This window comes from Oncorhynchus gorbuscha, linkage group LG10 (genome assembly GCF_021184085.1).
Source record: "Oncorhynchus gorbuscha isolate QuinsamMale2020 ecotype Even-year linkage group LG10, OgorEven_v1.0, whole genome shotgun sequence".
In the NCBI taxonomy this organism is placed as follows: Eukaryota; Metazoa; Chordata; class Actinopteri; order Salmoniformes; family Salmonidae; genus Oncorhynchus; species Oncorhynchus gorbuscha.
In genome coordinates this window covers 90,076,342-90,086,594 of record NC_060182.1, presented here as the reverse complement: position 1 = coordinate 90,086,594, position 10,253 = coordinate 90,076,342, and the positions used below count along the sequence as shown (strand labels likewise).

The 10,253-nt window shown below is 46.2% G+C and overlaps 1 protein-coding gene across 1 annotated transcript in view; it reads right to left on the bottom strand.

Moving 5' to 3' along the window:
- The window catches only part of itsn2b (intersectin 2b), a 95,250-nt gene that overhangs the window by 45,859 nt on the left and 39,138 nt on the right, over positions 1–10,253 (bottom strand). The window contains exons 16-24 of the mRNA XM_046367441.1: positions 10,104–10,244; positions 9,914–10,001; positions 7,717–7,856; positions 5,757–5,938; positions 5,016–5,641; positions 4,728–4,852; positions 4,451–4,623; positions 4,049–4,142; positions 791–987 (exon numbers count right to left, since the gene is read on the bottom strand). Coding sequence (XP_046223397.1) covers positions 791–987; positions 4,049–4,142; positions 4,451–4,623; positions 4,728–4,852; positions 5,016–5,641; positions 5,757–5,938; positions 7,717–7,856; positions 9,914–10,001; positions 10,104–10,244 — 1,766 coding nt within the window. The remainder of the gene's footprint in view (positions 1–790; positions 988–4,048; positions 4,143–4,450; positions 4,624–4,727; positions 4,853–5,015; positions 5,642–5,756; positions 5,939–7,716; positions 7,857–9,913; positions 10,002–10,103; positions 10,245–10,253) is intronic.

The window sequence follows — 10,253 nt, the reverse complement described above, 5'->3', positions numbered from 1 at the left end:
TTGCGAAATAGAAAGCCGATTCTAGATATAATTTTGGATTGGAGATGCTTAATGTGAGTCTGTCCACATATTCTAGGTCAGAACCGTCCAGAGGAGTGATGCTGGACGGGCGGGCAGGTGTTCGGTTGAAGAACATACATTTAGTTTTACTTGCATTTAAGAGCAGTTGGAGGCTACGGAAGGAGAATTGTATGGCATTGAAGCTCGTCTGGAGGTTAGTTAACACAGTGTCCAAAGAAGGGCCAGAAGTAGACAGAATGGTGTCGTCTGCGTACAGGTGGATCAGAGAATCACCAGCAGCAAGAGAGACATCATTGATATATACAGAGAAGAGAGCCGGTCCAAGAATCTAACCCTGTGGCACCCCCATAGAGACTGCCAGAGGCCCGGACAACAGACCCTCCAATTTGACACACTGAACTCTGTCTGAGAAGTAGTTGGTGAACCAGGCGAGGCAGTCATTTGAGAAACCAAGGCTGTTGCGTCTGCTGATAAGAATGTGGTGATTGACAGAGTTGAAAGCCTTGGCCAAGTCGATGAATACAGCTGCACAGTATTGTCTCTTATCGATGGCGATTATGATATCGTTTAGGACCTTGGGCGTGGCTGAGATGCACTCATGACCAGCTCTGAAACCAGATTGCATAGCGGAGAAGGTATGGTGAGATTCGAAATGGTCGGTGATCTGTTTTGATTTGGCCTGTTCAAGTACATATGAATTCTACACTATGACTGAATTCCTTCACTGTGTGTGTGGGAAATGTGTGTGTGTGTGTGTGTGTGTATTTACGCAGTGGTGTTGTCATTGTCTCCCAGGAGTGTGACGTATGTTTTGGGGAACCAGCCCTGAACCCCGTTGACCTCCCCCAGCCACCAGCTGTCCTGCTGCTCCAGCACCCGGATCAAATCATCCTTACTGAAGTTCAGATGGCTCTCTGTCTTAGCAGTCCATGAACACAGAGCCTGGGCCTGCAGGTTACCCACCACCTAGAGCAAGAGGAGGAAGGATGGAGGGAGATAAGATTGAGGGAGGGAAAGAGAGAGGTAGATAGCAGAAGGACAGGGGTCAAATTTAAATTGGGAGGTAATAAAACAATACGTTTTTCACTCATGGATTAAAAAGTACTAGATCGGTGTAATCATATTCCTAACACCAGTCGTTTCCTTTTTAAATCCAAGGTAGTCAGGGTAGTGGAATCCGTCTGGTCGCGTAGCAACATGATCTGTGTGCGGTGTTATGATCACACTTGTAGGCGATGTCATGGCGACGTTGGCTAGCTAAGCTCATGCGTAGAAACACGTCATCAGGTCTAACAGTTGTTTCGCGCAGGACTGCAGAAGGCCATCAAATCAAAAGACACTCCTTCCATATAAAAGTTGTTTTTGACAAAAATGAAAAGGAAGTTGGGGTATTAGCTTGTTCAACTACGTCAGACAACAGCTCAGATCTACGTTAGATTCAGAGAAAATTATGTTTCACTTTTCTCATTGATTAATAGTTGTTTTAGACTATAATGGGGCAGCAGGTAGCCTAGTGGTTAGAGCATTGGGCCAAACCGAAAGGTTGCTGGTTTGAATCCCTTTTATTTTTATTTTTTTATTTCACCTTTATTTAACCAGGTAGGCTAGTTGAGAACAAGTTCTCATTTACAATTGCGACCTGGCCAAGATAAAGCATAGCAGTGTGAACAGACAACACAGAGTTACACATGGAGTAAACAATTAACAAGTCAATAACACAGTAGAAAAAAAGGGGAGTCTATATACAATGTGTGCAAAAGGCATGAGGAGGTTGGCGAATAATTACAATATTGCAGATTAACACTGGAGTGATAAATGATCAGATGATCATGTACAGGTAGAGATATTGGTGTGCAAAAGAGCAGAAAAGTAAATAAATAAAAACTGTGGGGATGAGGTAGGTGAAAATGGGTGGGCTATTTACCAATAGACTATGTACAGCTGCAGCGATCGGTTAGCTGCTCAGATAGCTGATGTTTGAAGTTGGTGAGGGAGATAAAAGTCTCCAACTTCAGCGATTTTTGCAATTCGTTCCAGTCACAGGCAGCAGAGTACTGGAACGAAAGGCGGCCAAATGAGGTGTTGGCTTTAGGGATGATCAGTGAGATACACCTGCTGGAGCGCGTGCTACGGATGGGTGTTGCCATCGTGACCAGTGAACTGAGATAAGGCGGAGCTTTACCTAGCATGGCCTTGTAGATGACCTGGAGCCAGTGGGTCTGGCGACGAAAATGTAGCGAGGGCCAGCCGACTAGAGCATACAAGTCGCAGTGGTGGGTAGTAGAAGGTGCTTTAGTGACAAAACGGACGGCACTGTGATAAACTGCATCCAGTTTGCTGAGTAGATTGTTGGAAGCAATTTTGTAGATGACATCGCCGAAGTCGAGGATCGGTAGGATAGTCAGTTTTACTAGGGTAAGCTTGGCAGTGTGAGTGAAGGAGGCTTTGTTGCGGAATAGAAAGCCGACTCTTGATTTTATTTTCGATTGGAGATGCTTGATATGGGTCTGGAAGGAGAGTTTGCGGTCTAGCCAGACACCTAGGTACTTATAGGTGTCAACATATTCAAGGTCGGAACCATCCAGTGTAGTGATGCTAGTCGGGCATGCGGGTGCAGGCAGCGATCGGTTGAAAAGCATGCATTTGGTTTTACTAGCGTTTAAGAGCAGTTGGAGGCCACGGAAGGAGTGTTGTATGGCATTGAAGCTCGTTTGGAGGTTAGATAGCACAGTGTCCAATGACGGGCCGAAAGTATATAGAATGGTGTCGTCTGTGTACAGGTGGATCAGGGAATCGCCCGCAGCAAGAGCAACATCATTGATATATACAGAGAAAAGAGTCGGCCCGAGAATTGAACCCTGTGGCACCCCCATAGAGACTGCCAGAGGACCGGACAGCATGCCCTCCGATTTGACACACTGAACTCTGTCTGCAAAGTAATTGGTGAACCAGGCAAGGCAGTCATCCGAAAAACCGAGGCTACTGAGTCTGCCGATAAGAATCTGGTGATTGACAGAGTCGAAAGCCTTGGCAAGGTCGATGACGACGGCTGCACAGTACTGTCTTTTATCGATGGCGGTTATGATGTCGTTTAGTACCTTGAGTGTGGCTGAGGTGCACCCGTGACCGGCTCGGAAACCAGATTGCATAGCGGAGACGGTACGGTGGGATTCGAGATGGTTAGTGAACAGTTTGTTGACTTGGCTTTCGAAGACCTTAGATAGGCAGGGCAGAATGGATATAGGTCTGTAACAGTTTGGGTCCAGGGTATCTCCCCCATTGAAGAGGGGGATGACTGCAGCAGCTTTCCAATTCCGATCTCAGACGATATGAAAGAGAGGCCATTTTGACCACCTACCCACTGTTGTGTCAAATTGGTCAGTAGTGGGGAAGGGCTATAAGACCCCTTCCCCACTACATTGATAGGGTCCTAGACTACAGATTAACAATTCATTATTAATGTTTAATACCATTCCACAGTCTTTTCTAGTCTCTGCCTCTTATAAAGAAACAGTCTGAGAAATGTGTGAATTATTGCAGGGTTTCTGTGAGAAGGCACCTCTAGGCTAAAAGAGAATAGACACAGAACCCTGCAGGGGAATGAAAGAGATAAGATACTAGTCGGACAGACCCCTATAAATCAACTTGGGGAGTGGACATTTACTGCTGTGCCCTTAGAAAACACTGGAACTATTTTATCTCTCTTGCAAGTTTGTATAGCTGTGTATGCATGGGATTGGTCTGATGAGTAGAAGGTAATGACGTATGCAGTGACATCACAAGGGCTGGACTTTGGGCTTAATAAAATAACTTGGGACTTTTCTTATTTTGCAAAACTAAGGAGAGACATCAGTTGTATGTGTGATGTTTGAGCTTTGACTTCTGTCTACAGCTGTATTTTGATTAAAATTATGATTTATAAGTGCACATTGAGTGTTTCTTATACGTTAAGTAAATAAAACAGAGCACAGAAAAACAGAACCAACACTACCCTGGCTTCAATTGGCTCCTCCCACTCCTTCTCTACCTGTATCTGCTCCGAGGGGGTGGGGTGAGGGGCGTGTGCAGGCGTGAAGGCGGAGTTCTGTCCTGTTGACATAGAAGCATCTCCCCCGGGTTTCCTGGAAGACATGAAGGTTCAGAGGTCATGAATTTTTCAGTCAGCAGTACAGTATTTACATGAATCACCATATCAATGTCTCATCAGGGTTGAGGAAAGGTTACACGCTCCACACATATGAGAAATACCTATGGCTAGAAATTGTGTGTGTGTGTGTGTGTGTGTGTGTGTGTGTGTGTGTGTGTGTGTGTGTGTGTGTGTGTGTGTGTGTGTGTGTGTGTGTGTGTGTGTGTGTGTGTGTGTGTGTGTGTGTGTGTGTGTGTGTGTGTGTGTGTGTGTGTGTGTGTGTGTGTGTATTATCCAACCTACCCTGTGTTGATGGGGGTGGAGAGCTGTGGTTTGAGGGCCTGTGCAGTGGTAGTAACAGTAGCAGGTCTCTCTGATTTGAACTGTCTCTCTACATAACTCTCTGGGAACCAGCCCATCTTCCCCTGACGACTCCCGAACAGCCAACCCTGCTCTCGCTCCGTACTCTCATCCACCTAGACACACACAAACAGATTAATTGGCACACAACAGTCAGACAACAGAGAAGCAGAGTGTAGAATTAAATCCAGAAATAAATTGTCATCCGTATGGTTCTAACCTCGATGACCTCATCGGCTTCAAAGCTGAGTTCTTCCAGGTTGCGAGCGGTGAAAGGGTAGAGCGTCCGGAAGGAAGTGAGCATCGCAGACGTCCTGTGCTCTGTGGCCTGGGGTTTCAGACCGCCTGGAACAGCCAATCACACAGCAGCACCTCATGACGTCACCTCAGTTAACATTTTAAAATATAATAATCTCAAATTGACCAGAGCAACCACGTGGCTATCAGTTTTCCATATCCTAATAAAGGTCTAATAGAACAGTTTAATAGTCTAGTGGTTCCTCCTTACCTTTCCTCTCCTCTAGTCCTCCAAGAAGGGCTGACAGTTTGTCGTGGATGTCTGTCTTCCCTGCACGCCCCTGCTGGCGCAACGCCGCCACCTCCTCCTCTCTGCTCCTCCTCTCCTCCTTCAGCTTCCTCTTCGCTTCTTCCTCCTGCTGCCTCCTCCTCTCCTCATCCTTCCTCTTCAATCTCTTCTTGTCCTCCTCACACCTCTTGCTCTCCACCTCTTCCTGCCTTTTCTTCTCTTCCTCCCTCTCCTCCTCTAACCTCTTCCGCTCCTCTTCCTCCCTCTTCCTCTCCTCTTCCTCCCTCTCCTCCCTCCTCTTCCTCTCCCCTTCCTCCCTCCTCTTCCTCTCCTTTTCCTCCCTCTCCTCCCTCCTCTTCCTCTCTTCTTCCTCCTGTCTTCTCTCCTCCTCCCTCCTTTTCCTCTCCTCTTCCTCCTGTCTCCTCCTCTCCTCCTCTCTGCTTTCTCGTTCTACCTTTTCTTTAGCAGCTAAGAGGCGGGCTTGTGTCTCCTTCTCCTCATCCTCTCTCAGTTTGGCCTGTCTTTCTTCCTGCAGCCTCCTCTGTCTCTCCTCCTCCTCTCTCTTCAGCTTCTCCTGCCACTGACGCTCCTTCTGCAGCTTAATACGCCTGGGGAGAGAGAGAGAGAGAGAGAGGAGATAGGGAAAAGACAGACAGGCCTATGTCAAAGACCAGATAATGCTTGAGCATGTCTGTGTGTTAGGCAGAGGGGAGAGCTGTTCACCTTTTGGCCTCCTCCTCCTCTCTCCTCTCCTCCTCCTCCCTCCTTTTCCTCTCCTCCTCCACCTCCCTCCTCTTCCTCTCCTCCTGCTCTCTCCGTCTCTCCAGTTCTCTCCCTTTGTCCTCTTTGATGCTCCGTAGTTTATCCAGAGCCGACTGCTGCTTCCGCTGGTTCTCTCTCAGTTCCTGATGTTACCACATCAACAAGAGGGCACATTTCACCACATAGTCACACGGTCACACATTCAGAATCACAACACGATCCATTACATTTACACTACACTTCTTTTATCCACTGGTAACAGCAAAGGATCTAACAGGATGGCACAGCGAGCACTGGGATGAGAGGGTTGGACAACTCGGAGTGGTTTAGACACCAAGAGAGGAGAGAGAGAAATATATATATAGTACAGTACTGTACCAGTCAGAACTGTTTGGACACACCTACTCATTCAAGGGTTTTTCTTTATTTTTTACTACATTGTAGAATAATAGTAAAGACATTAAAACTATAAAATGGCACGTATAGAAACATGTAGAGACCCCCCAAAAAAGTGTTAAACAAATCAAAATATATTTGAGATTTGAGATTCTTCAAAGTAGCCCTTTGCCTTGATGACAGCTTTGCACACTCTTGCCATTCTCTCAACCAGCTTCATGATGTAATCACCTGGAATCTATTTCAATTTACAGCTGTGCCTTGTTAAAAGTTCATTTGTAGAATTTGTTTCCTTCTTAATGCGTTAGAGCCAATCAGTTGTGTTGTGACAAGATAGGGGTGGTATAGAGAAGATAGCCCTATTTAGTAAAATACCTATTTAGTAAAAGACCAAGTCCATATTATGGCAAGAACAGCTCAAATAAGCAAAGAGAAACGACAGTCCATCATTACTTTAAGACATGAAGGTCAGTCAATCCAGGACATTTCTTAAAGTGCAGTCGCAAAAACCATCAAGCGCTATGAAGAAACTGGCTCTCGTGAGGACCGCCACAGGAATGGAAGACCCTGAGTTACCTCTGCTGCAGAGGATAAGTTCATTAGAGTTACCAGCCTCAGATTGCAGCCCAAATAAATTCTTCACAGAGTTCAAGTAACAGACACATCTCAACATGAACTGTTCATATGAGACTGCGTGAATCAGGCCTTCATGGTTGAATTGCTGCAAAGAAACCACTTGCTTGGGCCAAGAAACACAAGCAATGTGCATTAGACTGGTGGAAATCTGTCCTTTGGTCTGATGAGTCCAAATGTAAGATTTTTGGTTCCAACCGCAGGAGGGTAACTCTCCAGGAACAGGGTTAGAGTAAAAACCTACAGAAGGGTAGCTCTCCAGGAAGAGGGTCGGAGTTAAAACCTACAGGAGGGTAGCTCTCCAGGAACAGGGTCGGAGTTAAAACCTTCAGGAGGGTATCTCTCCAGGAACAGGGTCGGAGTGAAAACCTTCAGGAGGGTATCTCTCCAGGAACAGGGTTGGAGTAAAAACCTACAGCAGGGTAACTCTCCAGGAACAAGGTTGGAGTTAAAACCTTCAGGAGGGTATCTCTCCAGGAACAGGGTCGGAGTGAAAACCTTCAGGAGGGTATCTCTCCAGGAACAGGGTTGGAGTAAAAACCTACAGCAGGGTAACTCTCCAGGAACAAGGTTGGAGTTAAAACCTTCAGGAGGGTATCTCTCCAGGAACAGGGTCGGAGTGAAAACCTTCAGGAGGGTATCTCTCCAGGAACAGGGTTGGAGTTAAAACCTTCAAGAGGGTAGCTCTCCAGGAACAGGGTTGGAGTTAAAACCTTCAGGAGGGTAGCTCTCCAGGAACAGGGTCGGAAAGCCCTGTCATATATTCACTTTAATACAGGTAGGCTGTTATACTTCAACATTTTACCACAACATTTGAGCGAGTGACTAGAGTGAGTGTTAAAAGGAACTGAGGCTTTGGCGTAGACAACAAGCTGAGCTGGTCTGTACGTACCTGTATGTCCTTCAGGTAATGATCCATGTCAGCCAGTTTAGCAGCCGTCTCTTTCTCCAGAGCATCCAGCTGTTGCTTCAGGTCACGACAGGCTCCGTCCTTCTGGCTGGTGCTGCGTTTGAGAGTGGATATGGTGGAGACTGGGTACAGCAGGAAGATGAGTTTACAACCCAGCGAGTGACAGGAAGGGAATGTTTAGTAACACTCACTACAGTGCTGTCAGAAAGTATTCACACTTCTTGACTTGTTCCACATGTTTGTCAACACACAATACCCTACAACGACAAAGGGAAAACATTCTGTGTAAATATCAAATGTAGCAATCGTCCAAGGAACTGTCCGGAGAACTCCTGAGATATAATTGTGATGAGGCATATTCATTTATTTATTTAATTTATTTTACCTTTATTTAACTAGGCAAGTCAGTTAAGAACAAATTCTTATTTTCAATGACGGCCTAGGAACAGCATGGGGGAAGGGTGAGAAATGAGGCATATATCTGGGGAAGGGTGAGAAATGAGGCATATATCTGGGAAAGGGTGAGAAATGAGGCATATATCTGGGAAAGGGTGAGAAATGAGGCATATATCTGGGGAAGGGTGAGAAATGAGGCATATATCTGGGAAAGGGTGAGAAATGAGGCATATATCTGGGAAAGGGTGAGAAATGAGGCATATATCTGGGGAAGGGTGAGAAATGAGGCATATATCTGGGGAAGGGTGAGAAATGAGGCATATATCTGGGGAAGGGTGAGAAAAAATTATAGTGTTGAAAGATTCCAAGAGCACAGCGGTCTCCATCGTTGGGAAATTTGAATTATCCAGACTGTGTTTAGAGCTGTCTGTCCAACCAAACTGAGCAACCGGGCAAGAAGGAACTTGGTCAGGGTGGTGACCCAGAACCCAATGACCACTCTGACAGAATTAAAGAGTTCCTTGGCTGAGATGGGAGAATCTGCCAGAAGGACAACAGTCTCTACAGCACTTCACAAATATGGGCTTTATGGGAGAGTGGCCAGACGGAAGCTCATCGTGAAAAGGCGGCACATGACAGCATGCCTGGGAGTTTACAAAAAGGCAAAAAGACTCAGAGCATTAGGCAAAAGATTCAGTGATCTGATGAGACAAAAGAATTTGGCCTGAATGCAAAGAGCCATGTCTGGACAAAGACAATCATCCCTGCCGTGAAGCATGGTGGTGTCAGCATCATGTTATGGGGATGCTTTTCAGCGACAAGGAGACTGGTAAGGATAGAGGGAATAATGAATGGAGCCAAATACAGGCAAATTCTTGACTAGAACTTGCAAACGACCATAGACTAGGGGGCGAAGATTTACATTCCAACAGGACAATTACCCCAAGCATACAGCCAAAGAAACACTGGAATGCCTTCGGAACAAGAATGTTAAAGTCCTTGAGTGGCCCAGCCAAAGCACAGACTTGAATCCCATTGAAAATCTGTGGAAAGACTTGAAGATTGCTGTTCACCGCCGCTCCCGATTTAACTTAACAGAGCTTGAGAAAATCCGCCAAATCCAGACGTGTGAAGCTGATAGACGACTCAAAGCTGTAATCGACGCCAAAGTATTGACTGAAGAATTTAAATACTTATGTAAATTAGATATAATACGGTATTTCATTTCAATAAATTTGCAAACATTTCTATAAACATGTTTTCACTTTGTCATTACAGGGTATTGTGTTTAGATGAGTGAGAGAGAAAAAAAGTCAGGCTGGTTCAACAAAATGTGGAATAAGTCAAGGGGTATGAATACTTTCTGAGGGCACTGTATGTCTTCAAACATGGAAGTCCAATTCAATCATGTTTGATTGAATGTAGAACATGGCCTAATATAGCCCTATAATATACCCCAGTCCAACTGTACACCCCACCCATACACCCTAGTATAGCCTACACCCCACCCATACACCCTAGCATAGCCCTCTACCCCACCTATACACCCTAGTATAGCGCTCTACCCCACCCATACACCCTAGCATAGCGCTCTACCCCACCCATACACCCTAGCATAGCCTTACACCCCATCCAAACACCCTAGTATAGCCTTACACCCCATCCATACACCCTAGTATAGCCTTACACCCCATCCATACACCCTAGTATAGCCTACACCCAATCCATACACCCTAGTATAGCCTACACCCCAGCCAAACTTAGCCCCAGTCTCAGTCAGTACCTGGCAGGTTGTTGAGGGCCATGTCCTTCAGTTTGTCACTGAGTCTCTGCTGTTCTGGAGTCAGCTGGGACAGCTTCCTCTGGTTCTCCTGAAGCACAGGAGCAGTAGATGCATCATTAGGAGGGGCAAGACAGAGACAGAGCGACAGAGACAGACAGACAGCCAGACAAAGACAGAGACAGATACACACCTCTAGTTGTCTCTGCAGGGAGTTGATATCCTGTCTGGCTGTGTCTCGTCTCTGGTTGGCCAGCTCCAGCTCACTGCGTTGCACCTTCCTTCTACTCTGAGCATCCCGCAGCCGCTCAGAGATCTGTCTGTGTTTGTTACCCTGGGAGAG